Source organism: Vanacampus margaritifer, chromosome 13 (assembly GCF_051991255.1).
Source record: "Vanacampus margaritifer isolate UIUO_Vmar chromosome 13, RoL_Vmar_1.0, whole genome shotgun sequence".
NCBI lineage: Eukaryota > Metazoa > Chordata > Actinopteri > Syngnathiformes > Syngnathidae > Vanacampus > Vanacampus margaritifer.
The window spans coordinates 5,891,611-5,912,659 of NC_135444.1; the positions used below are offsets into that span (position 1 = coordinate 5,891,611).

The following is a 21,049-nucleotide window of genomic DNA, read 5'->3' on the forward strand; positions in this document are numbered from 1 at the left end:
TGGGTTGCTGTTCTCCTTAATTTGAATATGGAAACCAGATTTTCTCTGATTGGGAGCACGCTCTATCTTGGAGGCTTGTAGTGGCCAAGCGTTTATATTTGCATTTTGACCCTTCGATGTGGGCTCACTGTGAAGCAAAATCACCAAGTGTTGGAGGATTCACCCACTAACAAGGAATATGAGCTGTGTTTAGACCATCGAGAGACAGAGTTAACCTTACCCTACTGATGTAATGTGAAGTAATCATGAAAACCGCGAGAGAGACCTTAAATCTGACTGATATTAACAGAGGTGGCAAATCCAGGTCCAGAAAGTAAAAACCCAGTCACAGTTTGTCTTTACCCCCAGGTGCTAGCTAGATAGCTCCCTAGCTGGTTCCCATGGTGCTTGTTTACCTGCTAGGGTGCTAGCTAGCCAGCTAGCATCAATGGCTAAAGCCAAACTGTGGCAGGGTTTTTACTTTCTGGACCTGGATTTTCTACCTCTGCTGGATAAACAAATTCTAGATGTAATTGTTTCAATGGCTGTTCATGCTAGCAGTGACCAAATGCGCTGATAATGTGATAAGATTACTAGTAGTACGGCTTGTTTGAAGAGGGGTAACTAACCAGCATGGTGTTTACAAAGTCATCTTCCACAAAATGTGTCCGAACACAGCACTAGCCTGGTTCTGAAATGCTTGGGAATGTCTCCAAAAATAAATTGAAGCCATTTAGTCGTCAACTCTGAGGTTAGCGGGTGATACAAAGTTTAGCCTTGCATAAAACGCTCATCTTGTTTTTCTTCTGTTGAGTGGGTGTATACCAACCACAAAGTGGACAGTTTCTTAAATAGTGAGTAGTGTTTTAACGTCACAATTGAAACCTAAATCAGATTTTTATTTCAAACAGCTGTTGCATACAATTGATAAACCGTAGATATCAAACTTAAATGAAAATTAAATTAAATTAAACTTAAATGACTCATTTTGACCATTATTCATAAAACAATGGGAAAAAAATTATTTTGATTTTAACCGTTAAAAACAAAATCAGAGTTTGACTACAGATTTAGGCATCTTTAATGTGTGAAGTACATTGCCGAAATGCTGAGAAAATATCACAGCCATAACATCAAATGTAAATTTTAAATTGTCTTGGTGTAACAAGCACCATTACGTCAAGAAAGGGATTTGACGAAACTACATTAATTATAAAGCTGTATGGTTTTGCAAAAGTGTTGTTTGTGGATATTTGAAGAAATAGCATGTCTACAAGTATGAGCATCTGACATTGATCTGCTCTGATATATTTTGAGCCAGAAATGTGCTGTGTTAAAGTATTCAAAATATCAGTAAAAAATGTCTGATGATGATAAATGATATAAAAGGTCTTGGCAAGCACAGAAGAGCAAGCAGCAACAGCGCTGTTTGTTCCACTGTTCCTTTTCCAACCTTTCATTCTTTGTTTTACTGACAAATTGCTACTGACATCAGACTGCACTTTGTCTTCCGCCAGACCGCCAGATCACGCTGGTGGCGTATCACAGGGTTCTTGAAAAGCATGCGTACTGAGAGGAAGTGCGGCCAGAATAAGCTTAGCTTTTCAATAAACATTGTCAGCTTCCTGCAGGGAGCTGAACATGATGGCGTATACAAGTCCAATCAAAGCGGATGTCACTTTGGCAACATAAGGCATGCAGTTTTGGGAATCATGGAGGCCACACGCGTCTATGTCCCTCCTATGTCTGTTTAAACAGGCACTGGACGTATGCGTAATGCAAACATCCACATGGTGTGCGTTTCTTCTGAAAGATCAAGAACAGCTTGACATAAAGGAAGATTTTCTGTGGTAATTGCTACCATTCTACAGCAGCTTCCTGCTTCTGGCTAAATACTGAGTTGAGGGCCTGTTTGAATCTTTCCCCAATGACTTGTTTTCTGTTAGTCCAAAAGGCAGAGGAAATTGCCTTGCAGTCATTTTATCAATCAGACCATATTTAAACACACAACCAAAGAGTCTTGTGAGGAGAAATAATCAATGTAGAAAAAGTAATGAATAATGAGTAAGTAAAAGTAATGAGTAAAGACTACAATGCTTAAATAGTTAAGTGCTATCATACAATTGAAAGCGACATAGAAATGGATGAAGGGATAATATAAGGTAGAGTAAAGAGGCTGCCCTGACTGTAAATGCACACACAATTGTCGAATAAGTTTATTGTTGCAACTAGTGTGGCACAAGATAAAGACCAGATGCCCACATTAAAAGATCATATATCAAGTAAGATCACACCCTCAGATAACAAAAAATTGTAATACAAAAGAAAAGTGTATGTCTGGACTTTATGAAACTTTGTAAACTAATCATGGAATTCAGTATGACATTTTTTCCTGCCTTCCTAAACTTCATAATGCTTAGTTTTGTGTAACAATAGTGCGTACATGCATTTAATCTAATCTCCTGTGTCAGGCATTTTCCTTTGAAAATATGCACATGTATCTTCCCCAGTGCCACCCAATATCAAGGGTGAGGAAATGAACGCCACCGTGATGCTCGGCAGTCCTGTGGAGCTGCACTGTCTGAGTGATGCCATTCCCCCACCCGCTCTGGCGTGGCGCAAAGATGGCCGCCCACTATTCAGGAAACCTGGTCTGACTCGCTCAGGAGATGGGAGTTTGCTCAAGGTACGAAATATTACAAAGCAGACAACTAAAAAATAGCCAACTGAATAAACTCTCACACTTTTTGTTTAATATACTGTATGTATTATAGGGACAAACCTTAATCAATTGGTTTGGTGTGGGAAAACGTAGTATCAAACACTTTTAGAATGAACTAGAGATTGTACGTGAGGCCATTTCTCATGTCCTCAGAAATGTTCTTCTGGATGAATGGACACAAATATTACCATAGATACATTCGAAAATCTTGTGGAAAGTCTTTCCAGAAGAGTGTAGGGATTGACAAATTCTCAATTTCCATATTTTATCAATGCATGAAAGGTGTAAAGGTCTGGTGTCTCATTATTTGTGTCTTGTAATTTGCAACATCAGCGTTTGTATGGAGCTAATTGTTTCTGTGTGAATCCGGTTGCTAGGTTGACAGTGCTCAGGTGCAGGACTCAGGCAGGTATACCTGTGAGGCCACAAACATTGCTGGCAAGACAGAGAAGAACTATAATGTGATTGTATGGGGTGAGTTCTCTTTTTTGTCTGTATGTTGCTGGAAAAGTGTGTGTGTCTTTTTCCTTTAGCGCTCAGTGAAATGCACCTGTATTGTTGATTAAGTAGTGAGTGGCTTTTTCACTGCTACAGTTTCTCCAAGTATTCGAGGCTCTGAAGATGTTTCACCACTCACAGTGGTTGAAGGAAGTCTCATCACACTTGTGTGTGAATCCAGTGGAATACCACCTCCCAGTCTAAACTGGAGAAAGGATGGTAAGTTTGAGATTATATGTGGCGTTCAAGTAACAATAATACCAATAATACATTACCTTTACTTACTTTGTTTTTGATATTTGCCATTACCATTCTGTTACTTATATACCGTAATAATTCTAACTAAACCACCATGTAAGCAACACTAAAATGCATTTATAGAAGATTCCCACTTTTCATAACTGCTTGCGTTCCAGGTGCGACACTCCAGTCTGGCGAGCGGCTCAGGGTTTTGTCAGGAGGTCGACAGCTGCAGATTTCCAATGCTGAGAGGGCGGACGCGGCTTCCTATGTCTGTACGGCTTCGAGTGTAGCCGGCAGCACATCCAAGGAATACAGCCTGCAGGTTTATGGTTTGTACACACTAACTGATCTGAGGCATGCATTTATTGTTTCAGTCAAGACAAATTCATTCATTGCAAATTATATCTGTAATTTGTCCCAGTTCAATAAAATAGTGGTTGAAATATGAAAACAACTGAAATATCTGTTAATTTAATATTGTACAGTATAAATATACTGTATAGTGCCTTGCAAAAGTATAACTTTTTGACCTTTTCCACCATTTCAGGCTTAAAAGAGAAATAACAAACACCAAAAAAATTGGGTTTTCTTGTCGGAAGAACCAACCCCAAGTGGGATACAATCGTGAAGTGGAATGAAATTCATATGATATTTTAAACATGTTTTAAAACTTATCCGCTGAACAAAATGGGGCTGTGAAAAATGCTACTACTTAATCAACAAAAATCAGAAGTGCCAACATGCCTCCCATTAAAATCAGTGCTGGTGCATTAATTCTTAAAAGGCGCATTGCATCAAGCACCGATATTCTCCTTTGATGAATTTTACTGCCAAAACGCTGAAAACATTCCACAACGGGTCCACACAAAGGACAACAAATAAAGATCAAAACAAACACACACAAAAGCAGCTGCAGAGCTCTAGACAAGCTCTTGATGATGGCTGCCAACTCAGGGCGCCATCTTGGGGAGGAAAAAAGACTTAAGACTTTTTTTTTTGGGGGGGGGGGGGGGGTGCTGAAAAATCGAATACCAACTGGGACCTAATCGTGAACTGAAACAAAATTAAATTTATACAATACTGTTAACTTTTTTTTTCTTTTCTTTTTTTTTTTTTTACAAATAAAAAAGTGAAATGTAGGACATCTGTAATTAATCCACCCCCTTTTCTCTCAGCCAACTGACTCCACAAAGTCTCTGATGATTTCTAAATGATGTAATGGTGACCTAGATGATAAATAGTCAACCTGTGTGTAATTTTATATCTTTGTTTGAAGCCTGATATGTAGCAAGGGTCAAAAAGTTCAATGGGGTTTAATACTTTTGCAAGCCATTGTATGAACTACATGAGAAACTACAAGAGTTGCCTCTTAGAAACATGTATTAAAGGAACAAAGTGTTCCCTTAATTGTTTTGAGCAATGTATATGCTATGTATAACCCTATAACCCTATAACCCTAACCCTAACCCTAACCCTAACCCACGGGAAGTGGCACTCTGAAAATATTTCGAAGAAAGTTGACTTGAAAAAAGTTGACTTTGAAAATTTTGGAGAACCAGGCAACTTTTTTCGAAATATTTTCAGAGTGCCACTGTATGTACTGCTAAAAAAATCTAAACAATTAAGGGAGCACTTCATTTGTTTATATTTTTGGAGCAGTGTATATTCTTTAAACAAACATGTACGTACCAACTTTTTTGCTCTTTTCACTTTAGTCCGCCCTTCCATCCAACATAGCGAGGGTGACTCTGATGGTGTCGTCGTGACAAAAGGAGGTGATGTGACCCTACAGTGTGCTGCAGATGGCGTGCCACGGCCAGCGGTCACCTGGCTGAAAGATGGACGGCCCATCACAGGCTTGCATGGTGCTAAGCTTCTTAATGAGGGAAGGCTGCTTCAGATTGAAGATGCTAAAATTTCAGACACGGGACGCTACACCTGTATTGCTGTTAATGTGGCAGGGCAGGCAGACACCAAGTATGACATCAGTGTGCATGGTATGAAGTAAGCCCTATTTGTGTCGTCTAATTGCAGTGTGCTTTTGTTGACTTTTTTACTTTGCTTTTTCCAGTCCCTCCAACTATCATTGGTGAAGTTCGGTTCCCAGAAAATGTCAGTGTTGTTGTGAAGAATCCCGTGGCTCTGAGCTGTGAGGCTTCAGGTATTCCTCTTCCTGCCATCACCTGGCTGAAGGATGGTCAAGCAATCAGAGGGACCAGTTCTGTTCGTGTTCTCTCAGGTACACTTCATTTAGTAATGCAACATGAATTCTCTGATGATACTCTGTAGTCTTGAACCTTATCATAGAAGTCAATGATTGTTTTTACAGCTGAAAGCTTGACCGCCCAATTTCTAGAAGATTTACTATGAACAGACTACAATATTAAGATATTGTGTACTATTTAGGAATTCACTCTCAGCCATTTTCACTAAAGCAAGCCCCTTCGCTCCCGGCTGTTATGCTGGATTTTGTCTGATTTTGCAAATCCCTCAGAATATTCTGTTCCATAGCAATAAAAACATGGAACCTACCAAAGAAAGATTAGAGTCTTCTTTCATCAGGAAAAATATATATTTCTATCTGTTTCCGTTTTGCAGCAATTAGCATTAGAACATAGTTAAGATTTACCATTATTCACAAACCTGTTGAAAACACTGGGGAAAAAAACATGTTGCAACATGGCCCTTGCTGATCTCTTATACTCTGCTTCCACCTGCTGGCATTTTTTTGTAATAAATACCATTGCTTTTGCCGCTTCATGTCAGAAGCTGTATACTCTAGCATTAAAAAAAAAACATATAAATATGTTTTTGGGAGTGAAGGACAAAGTCTAAACATTGCTGGTTGACAAATAATCCTAATTAATTTAATGTGTTTATCGTCTAGGTGGGCGTAGCCTGCGTCTAATGCATGCTGCAGTTGAGGACGCTGGGAGGTACACCTGCATCGCATCCAACAGTGCTGGAGAGGAAAAGAAAAATTTTGACCTTAACATCCTTGGTAATTGAATAGTAGTAGTCTGACTACTTTTTGTTCATATGGAGACATTAATGATTTTTAAACACATTTTTAACTCATCACAACCAGTTCCACCAAGTATTGTTGATGAAGGAAGTGTTACGGACACAAAAGTGATGGAGAGGCACAATATTACTCTGACCTGTGATGCCTCAGGTAAAGCACATTATATTTAAAATTTGTGTCTGAAAAGATGCATTTCAAATCCAAACTAAAAACTTAAAATTTCCCATCTCGCTGCCGTCTTTTTCACCCTTTTCTGCTCAATTTCATGCAGCCCTGGAAGGACTCTTCCGGGATTCTTTGCATCGTAACGGCCATCTTGATATCATCCTGTTCAAAATGTGTCTCCTTGTCAACCCTTTTTAGAAAGAGAAAAAAAATCACGCAGAGTCAGGTCTGGTGCAAGGGAGGTTGCTTCAGAGTGGCAACATTCTTCTCGGCGAGGAGCTGCGGGATGCTCTGGGCGTTGTCCTGGCACAACCCTAGCCTCTTCTCACGCACTGAACGAAGCAAAATTCACAGGATAATTTTCTGGTTAATCATTTGGCGACATTGAAGTGGAAAATATCTTATAGTTTAGTTTGGGTTTGGAATATATCTTTTGTCACAGCAGTTCTGAAACTTTTTTGAGACACCTCGTACATCCCAACACTGTCTAATACTCTGTGTTACTTGTTTGTTAGGTAACCCCATTCCAGAAATTACATGGCTAAAGGATGGGAAACAATTACTGCCTGACAGACGCCACAATGTCCTGTCTCATGGCCGTTTCCTCATAATTTCTGCCGTGCAAGTGGCCGACACTGGGAGATATAGCTGCCTTGCATCGAACAACGCAGGGGATCGCAGCCGCCATTTTAACCTCAATGTCCTGGGTACATAGACAGGAATCCGCAGAGGATCAGTCAGTTACTGAATTAAAATGTTGCCGTGTTCTTTCTTCTATTCTCGCCAGTTTCTCCCACCATTGCTGGGTCAGGACTGGATGGCTCGGCAGAAGAGGTGACGGTTACCTTGAGTAGCCCCACCTCACTGGTGTGTGAAGTTCAGTCGTATCCGCCTGCATTGATCACCTGGCTCAAAGATGGCATATTGTTCGAGTCCAGCCATAACGTCAGAGTTCTTCCAGGTTAAGTCTACCTTTTATTCTTCCAAGGGTCACTTCACATCTGGCCACTTCACTACGTTTGATTATAGTAATGTATTGTTAAAAATGGTTAAATAACCTAAACATTGTACACATTCACATTCTGAAGTTCCTTTATTTGTCCTTTCCCAGGTGGCCGAACCCTGCAGATTCTTAATGCAAAAGAAGAGGATGCAGGGCGATACACTTGTGTTGCCACTAATGAGGCTGGAGAGACACTAAAGCACTATGATGTCAAAGTATATGGTGAGTTCACGCCAGGAATACATTGTACACTGTAAAAAAAAAATTTTTTTTAAACCTGTAGTTTTTACGCAAAAGAAAACTGGCAGCTGTGGTTGCCAGAGAAATTCTGTAAAAAATACAGTAAACAACTTTTTAAAATTTTAAATGAACATAATACATTTAGTTTAACCTTTATGTTCACATGGTTTTACTGTATATCTAAATATTCTTATCTGTAAAATGACTTTGTAAAATGCATGTTTCTTTCTTTTTTTTTTTTTACTTTGTGTTGTGCTTGTGTCAAACTGCTTGTGTCAAGTTTGTGTCAAACTGCAAATAACAAAAATCAAGAGACCGACTTAGCGCACGCACGCACGCACGCACGCACGCACGCACGCACGCACACACACACACACACACACACACAAAACAAAAAAATGGGGGGGGGGGCATCCAGCATTATAATCCAATTTACAACTCCTGGTCTATACAGTAGTGTTCACTACTTAAATGATTACTTGTTAACAAAACATTTCCATTTCTTCCAATATTTTTTACATTTCATAGTGCAATGTCTGAGAGAGAAAGTTAGCTGCTAAATTTGTGTAAAGATCTTGCATAATGTCCATCCATTCTGTTATGGTCGGTGGTTCCTCCGTCAATCATTTCTGCGTAATGGCCTTCTTACTTGCAGCCTGTAACATTTGTAGCAGGTACCTGTCTTCTTTCCTTATCTCGGTTGGAATGTTACCCAAATAAAATACTCTAAGTCCCCTTCCAACCTTAGCCCCATGAGTTTGTTGACAGTTTCAATCACCTCGGCTCAGTAAGGTGGGATTTTTGTACACTCCCAGAAAATATGAAAATGACCTACTGTTATACTCCCACATTTACTCCAACATTTGCCATATTCTGCATTTTTACTCTGAAGTTCCTGCGCATGGTATTTTAATTTCCCGAATAAATTCCTTCCGCTGACCAGAACTTGAAGTGGTTGCCATAGTTACACAAATATTTAACCAATCATTTTGTGACAATTCCATTCCAATTTCTTTTTCCCATTTGTGTTTAAAATGCATGTTTCTTTTGGCATAAACAAAATGTACCAAATAACCTGCTGACAAAAAGTGTTATTCTAACACTACTATGATGTAATTTTAACTGTATCCCAATGTTGTTGTTGTTTTGTTTTTGTTTTTTACAGTTGATCTGTGTTTAATTTGTGAATTCTCCCCAAAAATGTGATCCTTTTTTAACATTTTCTTACTGTCAAATCAAGTTGTGTTTGGTTAAAAGTTTTACAACATATCAATATTAAATTACACAATGCTTAATTGTTTTTGTATTTACCTTTTTTTATGTACAATTTTACAGAAATTCACAGTTTTTTACAGTGTTTTTTTTTACAGTGTACCTTTTTTATTAAAACTGTCTCACACCTCATTCAATTAAATACTCTGTAATTTTCTTTCTCTTTGTTGACCCCAGTTCCCCCACAAATAGATAAAAATGATATCCCAGGTGAAGGACTTGCCCCTAAAGAAGTCAAGATCAAGGTCAACAACACACTTATCCTGGAGTGTGCGGCTCAAGCCTTTCCTACCCCAGCATTGCAGTGGTACATGGACGGAAAGGTACACAATCTCCTTTTGACTGTATGGATTTACTGTATGTCTGTAAATTAACTTATTTTATCTGACTTTATAGATTCTGCGGGCGGATGAGCACGTGTCCATCACAGCTAACGGTCGGATTGTTCAGATCAGACATGCTCAGGTGTCCGACACTGGCCGTTACACTTGCATAGCCACTAATGTAGCTGGAGAGGACGAGAAGGACTTTGATGTAAATATACAAGGTGAACTGGGTCGACTAATGATAATGTGCCTGAGACCAACAGTGAATTTTTTGGGTTTTATATCATTGCTGTATAGCATTATTAATTTTTTTACTATCATATTCTAAAGCATACATTAAATCTCATGAAACTAGATACGTCATTGTTAATTCTGAAACTATTCCATGATTGAAATTCCACACTTGCACAATTTCTGTGAAAATATTTACAGTACATTTGTCTGTTTTTCACCTTTTTCCTCAGTTCCTCCCAGTTTCAACAGACCCGCCGGATCTGGCGATACATTATCCTCGTCCGGCTTTGGAGTAGATGCTCGTGATGTGATACTCAATAATCCAATCTCTTTATATTGTGAGACCAATGCTGTACCCCCTCCTACACTCACTTGGTACAGAGATGGCCAACCCTTGACCTCCAATGACAACATTCTGATCATGCCAGGTGAGGCAGAAACCGCAGAAAGAAAGAGTGGAACAAAAGAACGAGCGAGTTCATGCCAACATGTCAGTGCTTTACTCAGGAGGAAGAGTGTTACAGATCCCCAGGACTCAGGCGGAGGACTCGGGCAGATACACATGTGTGGCTGTTAATGAAGCAGGAGAAGATTCTATTCAGTATGATGTCAGAGTATTATGTGAGTACAGTTTGTAGTATGTGAGTTTGGACTGGATTCAATATTTTGAAACTACTGTTTGTGTGTGTGCTATATCAGTGCCCCCCACTATACGAGGTATACACAACGAGTTACCTGATGAGGTCACAGTCTTGGCCAATAAAACAACTTTGTTGGAATGCCACGTGGATGGAAACCCTACCCCCAAGATCACCTGGTTTAAGGACAGTGAGCCAGTCAGCCCTGATGGACCTCATAGGATTTTGTCCAATGGCAGAACACTTCAGGTAGCATGTCCGTAAATGTTGCTGTATATCTAATGATGGTAATAATTAGGGTTGTCAAAATTAGTGTGCTAATTTTGAGTTAATTTAAAGTTCCTTTAATGCCACAATTTTTTTTAACGCGCGATTAATGACCGCCCCTTACTTGGAAAGCCTGTAGGCCTACTAGGGGAAATCCAGTCGCAATGCAGCAGACACGTCCACGTCAAAATTTAGCAGTAATAAATATAATAATAATATATATGTTTGTGGAGACTGGGGTCAAGTTGTATTTTACAATTTTAAAAAAGTGCAGAATTTCACAAGCTACTTCATGTAAAGATTAGATAGCTCTTATTATGAAAAGAAAAATGCACTGTACTGTCACCAACGTCTTACAAATGCAATTATGTCATCTAATGGCAGAAAAATGATGTCAACACAAATCAATGTCAAACTTGTTTTTTTTTTTACAGTACAGCACATCTTTTTCATTTTAACTCAGTATTATGAATTATGAAATTACTGTATCAATGACTAAAAGATGCAGCCATATTTCTTAGTTAAACATTTTTCCCCACTTTTATGTTAACAAGAGTATGAAAACTTTTCATTGTACATTTAGACCAGATATAAAATTTGCGATTAATTATGAGTTAACTATTTTAGTCATGCGATTAATTACGATACCTAGTAATAATACTGGGAAACTTTTTTTTTTTATTATTCTGTTGAGTTCGATTTTTATGCTAATTAAAATAAAAATTGGCATGTTGATTACAAAATTACAGTCAGTTTTTGTCTAGCACGTCAAGTTTTTTTCTCCACAGCTTACCCTCCAGATGAGCAAAATTCTACTGATTAGCTGTAGTAAGACTAGTAAGGAGAGCTGATTATACGATCTAACTCATCTACAGCTACATGGCAACTTATTTGTGCTGTCACAAGTGAGAGGTGTGTGCAGCTCCCAATAAGTCAGTACTAACAATACATGCAAACAGAAATTTTGCATAGTAAGAATTAAGAGTAGCCATGTTCTTTGTAAGTAAATAAACAGTACAGCATTTTTCATATTATTTTTCAGAAAACAGAGATCTATAGTTAAAAAACGTGATACAGAAAAACTGAGTTTCTTTTTTGGATTCCGCACCCAAAAATTTGGTAAATGCAGCTGTCAAACCGAATTTAACAAAAATCATGTTCCCCAGCGTAATACATTTTATTTGTGAATGTCGTCATCGAATTAATGCTTCCATCTAATATCATGCGTTCTGTGTATGAACCATCAGGTGTTGACAGCTCAAGTGTCTGACACAGGACGCTACGTGTGCGTGGCCGACAATGTGGCTGGAAGTGTTGAAAAATCTTTTAATCTCAATGTGCATGGTAAGACAAAGAAAATGTCAAATGTGAATGTCTTCCATTAGTTTTGTAACTCAATCTTTCCTTTTTTAGTCCCTCCTACAATTTTAGGCCTGAACCATGAGAATGTGACAGTCGTGGTGAACAACTTTGTGTCCCTGTCATGTGAAGCCATTGGTTTCCCCTCTCCTACCTTGAGTTGGTTAAATGACAGGGGTCTAATTCAGGCCAACACTAATGCACTCATCATGCCGGGTATGTTAAATTTCATGTCATGGAGAAATGCTACACTCGTCTGTAATAGTTCATTGCATGGATTCTTAATGTTCAGCATCTTAATTTGTGCCTGCAGGTGGTCGTACTTTACAAATCCTGAAAGCCAAAGTATCAGATGGTGGAAAGTACAATTGTGTTGCCATGAATGCAGCAGGAGAGGCTTACAAGAGCATCTACCTCACAGTTTTTGGTTAGTCCTCCCTATATGTACAGTACTGTATGTACACAGATTGTAATAAACAAAGCATCAAATGTGAGTAAAAATGCTCCGCTCTCCTTGGCCTCTCAGTTCCTCCCAGTATCCGGGATAAAAATGGGGATTCTCCCGTGGTTGTGAATGTGCTTGTGGGTGAGTCAGTGACTCTGGAGTGTGAAGCCAATGCAGTACCTCCTCCCACCATCACCTGGTACAAGAATGGAAGGATGGTGACAGAGTCTGTCAACTTGCACATTCTGACTGGGGGGCAGATGCTTCAGATCAGAGTCTCAGAGGTGAGACTTTTTTTTGTTCATTTGTAGTTTTGAACACCTTTAATCATTTGTTCAAGTTGTTTGTCATTGTTTTTGTTTAGATTTTTTTTTTTTTACCCGTTTCTTTGCTGAAGCATCTTCCTGTTGGGAAACCTTCAATTTGTTATGCTACAAATAGATTTTTCAGTTTACAATAATATGTTGCATGATGCCCCTCTCGTCTAAATATAGTATTTGTGGAATATGAGTTAAGCAGCAAAAGCCACCCATTTTTATCCATTTCAGAGGGGGGCCATTTTACCACTTGCTGTCACAGTTGCTCAGGGCTCATGTCACTGCGATGAGCTTACAAGTGTCACATGACCAAACTCAGAAAACAGTTGAGTCATGATTGGTCGTTGCTTGAGCTCTGAGCAACTGTGATGTCATTTTCAGTTGACAGCAAGTGGTAAAATGTCCGCCTCCTGGGGGGGTGGATTTTGTCATTTAATTCATATTCCACAAACGCATGCCGCGTTTCTGGTGGGAGCACATAAAACATATTGTAATGAAACTGTTTGGGTTGACGTCACTTTTAAAATTAACATATAAAAAGATCATTATAATTGCATTAGTATCTTAATTTTTACATTTTCCTAATTGTCATTTTATTTTCAGGTTTCTGATACTGGACAATATGTGTGCAAGGCCACTAACGTTGCTGGTCAGATGGACAAGAACTTCCATCTGAATATTTATGGTATTCAGGTTCAGCTGATCATTTATTTGATATGCACTAGGGGGCTTATTCTCCCGTAAATACTTATTTTGCTGTCACTTATAGTTCCTCCTCGTATTGATGGCCCAGCTGAGGAAAAGGTTGTGGAAACCATCAGTAACCCAGTTACCTTTGCATGTGATGCTACTGGGATTCCTCCTCCCAATCTCACATGGCTGAAGAATGGACAACCAATAGGTAAACATGTCCCTGCGAAGAAATACAGGGACCTTGTTTTGTCTTTTTGTGAATAAGCAGGTTCATGTTTAAACAAGCTTTTAAGTTGTTTAAAAAAATAAAAAACTTTGAATGACATTGTCATTGATTAAATGACTGTGATTTGTTTAGAGAGCTCAGTTTCTTTGGAGATGCACATCTTCTCTGGAGGAAACAAGCTTCAGATTGCACGGTCACAGATGTCTGACAGTGGCACTTATACTTGCTTGGCCTCCAATGTGTTAGGCAAAGCGCAGAAAAAATACCACCTCACCATACAAGGTACCTTGGGGCTTGAACGTGAAGTGTTACATGTATTTCTTGTGTGCATGCACTTGACTTAAGCTAAAACTAACAGTAATCTCTTAAGTCCCCCCTAGTATCATCGATTCAGAGTTACCCAATGAGATCGGGGTCCTGCTAAATGAAAGCATACAGCTGGCATGTCATGTCCAGGGATTGCCAACGCCAACCATCCAGTGGTTAAAAGATGGAGAAGTCATCAATAATGTAGGGAATAAGGACTTCAGGTACATCACTACATGCCAGAAAAAATATGCCCAATGGTGAATGGAAATTGCTGCTATGCTAAGCTTATGATGTTGATGTGGGGTTGCTTAGGATCAGTCCAGATGGCAGCATTCTCACTGTGACTGCTACCCACACCTCTGACAGTGGCAAGTACACCTGTGTAGCCTTCAACAGTGCGGGAGAAGAAGACAGGATATTCAATTTGAATATATATGGTTGGTCAAATACAAAAATCAAATGTTACTTCATCCAAATGTACTTGCTCTCCTGTTGATCACCTCGATCTCCACTTACTCCTGCAGTGCCTCCTGTGATTGAGGGCAACATTCAAAAAGTCGAGGAATTGACCACAGTCCTCGACAACTCAGTCAACATCGAGTGTGTGGCAACAGGATCTCCTCCACCCCAGCTTAATTGGCTGAGAAATGGCCTTCCCCTTCCTGTGTCTTCACACATTCGTCTCCTCTCCGCTGGCCAGGTGCTCCGGTAAGTCTGTGGACATGGCTGCATTCAGAATGTCAGCCCTGGGCATCCGCTATTTAAAGTGCTATATCACTATATAAAAAAGCCACTTACTACTTTACTTTTTACTTAAAAAAATAGCAAAGTTTTTTCTCCCACTCTACAAGGAGTACATTTTTTTAGTACATTTTACTAGTTTATTTTTTTTTATTTTTAAGCTTTGTAAGCATTGAGTCAAACACCACCTACCACTACAACCTCAGTCATGCCGCTTTTTCCATGTTTGCAATTTCCTGGTGTCAGGTGGAATCCTTGTACCTCCAAGAGAGGTTTTGGTTTCATTTTGGACACACCAGCAATGCAGTATAGTGGTAAACAACAAGAGTGGCAAGAGTCAGGTGACCTAAACGTCTGACTCCACCCACACGGATTTTCGTCCTCGAAGCACCTTCTTCTTTCTTTGTTGTTAAACTATTGCCATGGCGGCTTTGTGTGCCATTTTATAACCATAACCATAACCCTACCACATCATGATTACAGTATTGTTTGAACACAACAAAAATTAAAAACTGACCTAAACCCGAATACTAACCTCAACCGTCCAGGGATGCGCTATCTGCTTGGGACATGTAGTACTGCACTTCTGCCTCTTCCTCAAACCGTTTAGTTAGCTCCGCCCCGGCTGACTGAGGGTTGAGTGTTTGTAATGCAAACAATTAGTCAGTCAAAAGTAGGAATGTTTGATACCGCTTTTTTGCAGACCGACACTAATCACCAAAACTGATACCAATTACTGATACCACTAGTACTTTTCATTCATAACATTTCTTAAAAAAAAAAAAAAAAAAGACAGGTCATTTAAAAAAACAAACAAATTGTTCGTCTAATTTCTAGTTCCTGATCATAAAACGGCCACAAGGGGGCAGCCAATACTAGTATTGGCCGCAATCGTGAGTACCGATATCTTGAAATAAGGCCAATACGGACATATTGGCCCGATACTAATACTTGCTATCGATACTCGCCCATCCCTAAAAAAAAAAAAAGTATGAATATTTTGGTGAATCAACGGAAATTAGGAAGGTAGAATGGTATTTAAAATTTTATAATATTGTACAATGACAAAAGCATGCATTTTTTCTCAATCATGACAGAGATGTATGAATATTATGTGGAGTGGTCATACAAACATCAACTGGTACTTTACTAAATGCCACATTGTTCTTGTAACAGTGTGAGGCCTATCTGTGATTTTCTGCAAAAGTTCAAACTGTATCAGTGTTCTTACATGTTGTTGTGTCAACCAGGATTACACGCACCCAAGTGTCTGATGGTGGCACCTACACCTGTGTCGCATCAAATAGAGCAGGAGTTGACAACAGACATTACAACCTACATGTGAATGGTGCGTGAAAATGTTTTACAGTCTTACAGTGCATTGTTTGATTCTATTAACACTTTTTTTGTTTCAGTCCCCCCAGTCTTGGATGGAGCTGGGAGCACAGAGGATGTGACTGTAGTTCGAGGAAACCTGGCTTCTCTGCTGTGTTTAGCGGATGGAGCCCCAACCCCATCTGTCGCCTGGCTCAAAGAGGGGGGACAACTCTCATATGACAGCCAACTGAAACTACTGAGCCAAAATACTACGCTGCAGTTCCTCCAGGCTCAAGTCAGCGACACAGGACACTACACCTGTATCGCTAGCAACACAGCTGGTCAAGCAAGCCGTCACTTTAACTTGAAAGTTCTTGGTATGTGGAAATAATAGCAGCACCTTTAACATCTCTATTTATGGTGGTGATTGTGCTTAACTTGTCTTTTCAGAACCTCCACAAATCAAGGGATCTGGTATACCAGCAGACGTTTCTGTGGTGGTTAATAATGCACTGGAGCTTCAATGTGAGGCCTCGGGAATTCCTCCACCCTCCTTGACATGGCTGAAGGATGGACGTCCGCTCCCACAAACAGACAGCCTGCGACTACTTCAAGCAGGAAAAGTGCTCCGCGTGGCCTCAGCACAGGTCAGGCCATTTTTCTTTTACAAGTAATCTCCTTGCGTCAGTCTAAACTACTCATAATACGTTCTGTTTAATAACATAAGACATGTTAAAATGTTAATTCAGTTGGAGGATACTGGCAGATACAGCTGCTTAGCCAACAGTCCAGCAGGCGATGATGACAAAGAATTCTTAGTGCGAGTGCATGGTGAGTAAAAAGGATACAGTGCAAATGATGGTACCCTCACTCTTCATTTGGGCTGTAAAATGTTTCAAGCTTTGGTTTTCTTTTGTATCAGTTCCCCCTAACATTGCAGGGGAGAGTTCTCCTCATGATGTATCAGTGCTGCAGAACAGTCAGGTGACTCTGGAATGCAAGTCTGATGCTGTTCCACCACCAACTCTAAGATGGCTCAAAGATGGCCAACCATTGCTGGTAAAGACAATCAAATATATATATAGTTTTTCAATTTGTTGCAATGACGTCTCCTGAGTTATGAGTGTTAATGACTTTTGACCATTGTGCAGGTGTCTGCTCGTGTGCGTGTTCTCTCAGAGGGCCGCTACCTACAAATCAACATGGCCGGGCTGAGTGACAGGGCTCAGTATACCTGCGTGGCCAGTAACATCGTTGGCAAGACCACACGCCAGTTTAACCTGATTGTCAACGGTAAAAGTAGTTATTCAATATTCATGTATAGACCAATTTTGTAAACAAGAAGTGCCGACATGCTTCCAAGTGGTAGAATGCATGTGACTACTGCTGACATGAACTGAAACTATGAAAACTAAAATCGTTGCGTTTCAGGTTGCGCCGCCAGATATACCCCAAAACTAAATTAATCCATCAGAATCAGTGCGTGTGAAGGCTAAGATAGCAAGTCTGCCTGGGGGCAATGTAGCCACTTCAAAAGCTCCGGTTTAAAGTTGACGTGAATGCCTAGCTGAGTACACTCTAAAAATGGATTGGTTAAAAAAACTACCAATCTAGTGGGTTAAACTCATATTGGCCGGATTAACCAATAGATTGGTCAGACATTGACCATTCCGGGTGGTTACAGGCATACCAATTTTTTTGGTTAGCCAAACAACCAATTAAATTGGTTACAATATAAAGTAAGTCTTGATGGAGCATTTAGAAATATATTTATTGTATCAATTTATTGTATTCTAAAAGTATTTATTAATTATTACAAGTGATTACAATATATAAATAATATAGTGTTTAAAAATGGAAATGTGTGTCTAGATAGATCACTAGGTGTGACCAGCTCAGTGGCCTAGTCGTAGAGTATCTCCCCTGAGATTTGGAGGTTGTGGGTTCAATCCCTGGCCGGGTCAGAACAAAAAGTATAAAAATTGGATACATTTGCCGCCCTGCTTGACACTCATCTTTAAGGGTTGCAATTGGGGGGGTTACATTTCCAAATGATTCCCCGAGCGCGGCCCCTGCTGCTACTCACCGCTCCCTCAGTAGATGGGTCAACTGCGGAGAATGAATTTCGCCCCACTTAGGTGGGTGTGACAATCAGTGGTACTTTTTTTTCGGGATTCCCGAAAAAATGTCAGTCGCTAACACAGATTAACCAATATCTTGGTCAGAATGACCAATTTGTATCTGATGGCCCAATCACCAATATAAATTGGTTGAAAACACCTACCATTTTAGAATGGTTGTTTTAACCAAATGATCTGTTGGACACATAACTACCAGCTAGATTGGTCAAATGTAACCTTTTTTTGGGGGGGGGTCAATTTGACAAATCTGTTTTTAGGGTGTCGGGTGCACTATCCTTTTCATCATGAAAAGAGCCATTGCGTGGCTCACCTACTGGGTCACTAATCGTGACAACAGAAAAGTCAAGCTCAAGCAATCATAGACCGAGAAATGGACCGTGTACCATAGTATCAGTCAACTAAAGATCGATTCATTGGCAAACTAAACTCATTTACAAATAATGGTAGCATGCTAGCGTTTAGGGTAAGGCAATCACTTTATTGCCATCTCCTGTATCATTTAACCAGACCCTCAATAATTATGTTAGCGATGTCTGAATTTCCATCACATCTCTTTATGAAATGTAAACTACGTTGGTAAAAAAGAAGCCTAAAATAGGGTGACCAGATTTTCCAAATTAAAAGCAGAAGACTACAATTTCGCTGGAAATCAAATATACAATAAATTCTCACACTGTAAAAAATGGAGAGTGATATTTACTTGACTATAAACTATAGTTTTTTTCTCTCAGAAATTCTAAGCAAATCTTACAAGGAGAATTTTGAGTACATTTTACTACTTCATTAAAAATAAAAATAAAAGCTATGTAAGCGTTGAGGAACGAACTCATGACCTTCAGGTTGGAAGACAGCCATTCTACCACCTGAGCCATCCCATTCTTGCTGTTTGCCACTATACTGCATTGCTGGTGTGTCCAAAATGACACCAAAACCGGTCACTTGGAGGTACGAGAATTCCACCTGACTCCAGCAATACATTAACATACGGAAGTAGTAGCATGGCTCAGGTGGTAGAGTGGCTGTCACCCAAGCTGAAGGTCATGAGTTTGTTCCTGAACGCTCACATAGCTTTTTTATTTTATTCTAATAATCTCGTAAAACTCACTAAAAACTCTCCTTGTAAAAAGTTACTTAGAATATATAAGAGAAAAAACTTTACTGTTTTTTCAAGTAAATATTGCTCTTTTTTTTCTTCTTCTTCTTTTTTTTCCTCAGTGCACCAGGAACTATTTACAACAAATTGAATCGCTACTCCAGTGGTTCTCAACCCCGGTCCTCGAGTACCCATATCCAGCCTCTTTTCCATGTGCCCAACAGCCAACAGAGGTGTTTCAAACGAACAGCTAATCAATCATCCAGCTCTGCATGAAGCCTGATAACGATCCTCAGCTGTTTTGGCTGAGGGAGACATGGAAAACAGGCTGGATAGCGGTGCTCAAGGACCGGGGTTGAGAACCACTGTGCTACTCAATGTGGTTGTTATTACTTTAGCTAATGCTAAATATACCTTGGAAGACAGCTCAACAGCTGTAAATAACCCAATGCACTCATCGTTATCCACCTTCTTTGCTCGGTCCCGGCAGCTATTGGAAGCTGGCTGTGCCAGTTACCTCGCGGTCCCGCATTGTAACAATGGAAATATGATGCCGTAAAAACTCAGCTTGCGTTAGGTCTAACTGGCGACCATAGCATTAGGCTAGTAGGACTAGATTTCCCATAATTCTTAGACACAAAAGCAGGAAGTAGTTCTAGTTTCTGTATGACCTTTTAATTGGTTTATCCAATGAATCGCTATGACAGCTCTGTGATTGACATGCACATGACCCAAACAGTTAGCTTGCGGACTGGAATAAAAATAAATAAATAAAAACAAGAAGCCACGACAGGACCTGCGTAATAGTGGGACAAATCAATGGGGCTGGAGAAACCGTGACTATCCTGGCTAAACTAGCCTTGGTTAAATGACATTTAAGGGTAAATTTACTCTGAAAATACTTTGCCTTTTGCCACCACGAATTACGTGTGATGTGTTGAATTAGTAGAAGAATGATTAAAAGAAACTATGATATGACTTTGGAAAAAAATAATAACAATTTGTCCCTTCAGTGCCCCCAACAATCAAAGACGGCCCTCAGACAACATCTGTTCATATTAATAATCCAGCTGTGCTTGAGTGTATTGTAAGCGGTGTACCAGCACCTCGGGTCACATGGAGGAAACACGGAGCTATTTTGGCCGGAGAGAACCCCAGGTACAGAAAAGCTTTAACTCAAAAACTATCCTTCAAGTGGTCATTTTTGCATTTTCTAGGAATGCTTATCATAATTGGGTCCCTTTTTATTCATGTCCGTGCAGGTACACGTTTATGGATGATGGCTCGTTACACATCCACTCTGCCCAGGTGACCGACACCGGCCGCTATTTGTGTATGGCAACAAATTCGGCTGGGACGCAACGCAAGAGAGTAGACCTTGAAGTATATGGTGTGAAATAAACATGCAAACACATCATGAATAAGCCAATAAATTAACAAAAAAAAAGAAATGTTTTTTTGTTTGCTCTGTTTTTTCAGTACCTCCTTCTATTCTTGATGGACGCACCAATGTGACGGTTACAGTCAACGTTCAGACCACCCTCGCTTGTGAGGCCAGCGGCATACCCAAGCCTTCTGTGACCTGGATGAAAAACGGACGAGCAATCAATACTGACCAGAACCAGAATATGTACAGGTTGATTCAGGTTTTTCTACCTATCTGTTTTATTATCCAGGATACCTCATAACTCAGGCCAATCTTTCAACAACTAAAAACAACAACAACAACAACAAAGATTATTTTACATACTATATTATGTGATTATGCTTTTCCCTCCTGCTATTCGGGAGGGATA

The 21,049-nt window shown here is 39.8% G+C and overlaps 1 protein-coding gene across 3 annotated transcripts in view; it reads left to right on the forward strand.

The window, feature by feature from the left end:
- hmcn1 (hemicentin 1) overlaps positions 1-21,049 on the forward strand; it is a 94,156-nt gene that overhangs the window by 51,909 nt on the left and 21,198 nt on the right. For 2 of the 3 annotated variants that reach the window (XM_077583200.1, XM_077583202.1), the window contains exons 41-75: positions 2,490-2,665; positions 3,079-3,175; positions 3,296-3,418; positions 3,616-3,771; positions 5,158-5,439; positions 5,514-5,681; positions 6,330-6,443; positions 6,531-6,617; positions 7,148-7,339; positions 7,420-7,593; positions 7,744-7,857; positions 9,325-9,470; positions 9,544-9,694; positions 9,938-10,135; positions 10,203-10,328; positions 10,407-10,594; positions 11,860-11,956; positions 12,026-12,187; positions 12,285-12,398; positions 12,498-12,700; positions 13,337-13,418; positions 13,503-13,634; positions 13,785-13,934; positions 14,023-14,182; positions 14,274-14,398; positions 14,486-14,669; positions 15,953-16,050; positions 16,118-16,396; positions 16,470-16,666; positions 16,769-16,850; positions 16,942-17,078; positions 17,171-17,312; positions 20,267-20,411; positions 20,516-20,643; positions 20,733-20,889. In XM_077583200.1, coding sequence (XP_077439326.1) covers positions 2,490-2,665; positions 3,079-3,175; positions 3,296-3,418; positions 3,616-3,771; positions 5,158-5,439; positions 5,514-5,681; positions 6,330-6,443; positions 6,531-6,617; positions 7,148-7,339; positions 7,420-7,593; positions 7,744-7,857; positions 9,325-9,470; positions 9,544-9,694; positions 9,938-10,135; positions 10,203-10,328; positions 10,407-10,594; positions 11,860-11,956; positions 12,026-12,187; positions 12,285-12,398; positions 12,498-12,700; positions 13,337-13,418; positions 13,503-13,634; positions 13,785-13,934; positions 14,023-14,182; positions 14,274-14,398; positions 14,486-14,669; positions 15,953-16,050; positions 16,118-16,396; positions 16,470-16,666; positions 16,769-16,850; positions 16,942-17,078; positions 17,171-17,312; positions 20,267-20,411; positions 20,516-20,643; positions 20,733-20,889 — 5,266 coding nt within the window. The remainder of the gene's footprint in view (positions 1-2,489; positions 2,666-3,078; positions 3,176-3,295; positions 3,419-3,615; positions 3,772-5,157; positions 5,440-5,513; positions 5,682-6,329; positions 6,444-6,530; positions 6,618-7,147; positions 7,340-7,419; positions 7,594-7,743; positions 7,858-9,324; positions 9,471-9,543; positions 9,695-9,937; positions 10,136-10,202; positions 10,329-10,406; positions 10,595-11,859; positions 11,957-12,025; positions 12,188-12,284; positions 12,399-12,497; positions 12,701-13,336; positions 13,419-13,502; positions 13,635-13,784; positions 13,935-14,022; positions 14,183-14,273; positions 14,399-14,485; positions 14,670-15,952; positions 16,051-16,117; positions 16,397-16,469; positions 16,667-16,768; positions 16,851-16,941; positions 17,079-17,170; positions 17,313-20,266; positions 20,412-20,515; positions 20,644-20,732; positions 20,890-21,049) is intronic. The other variant, XM_077583201.1, reaches the window with a different exon arrangement.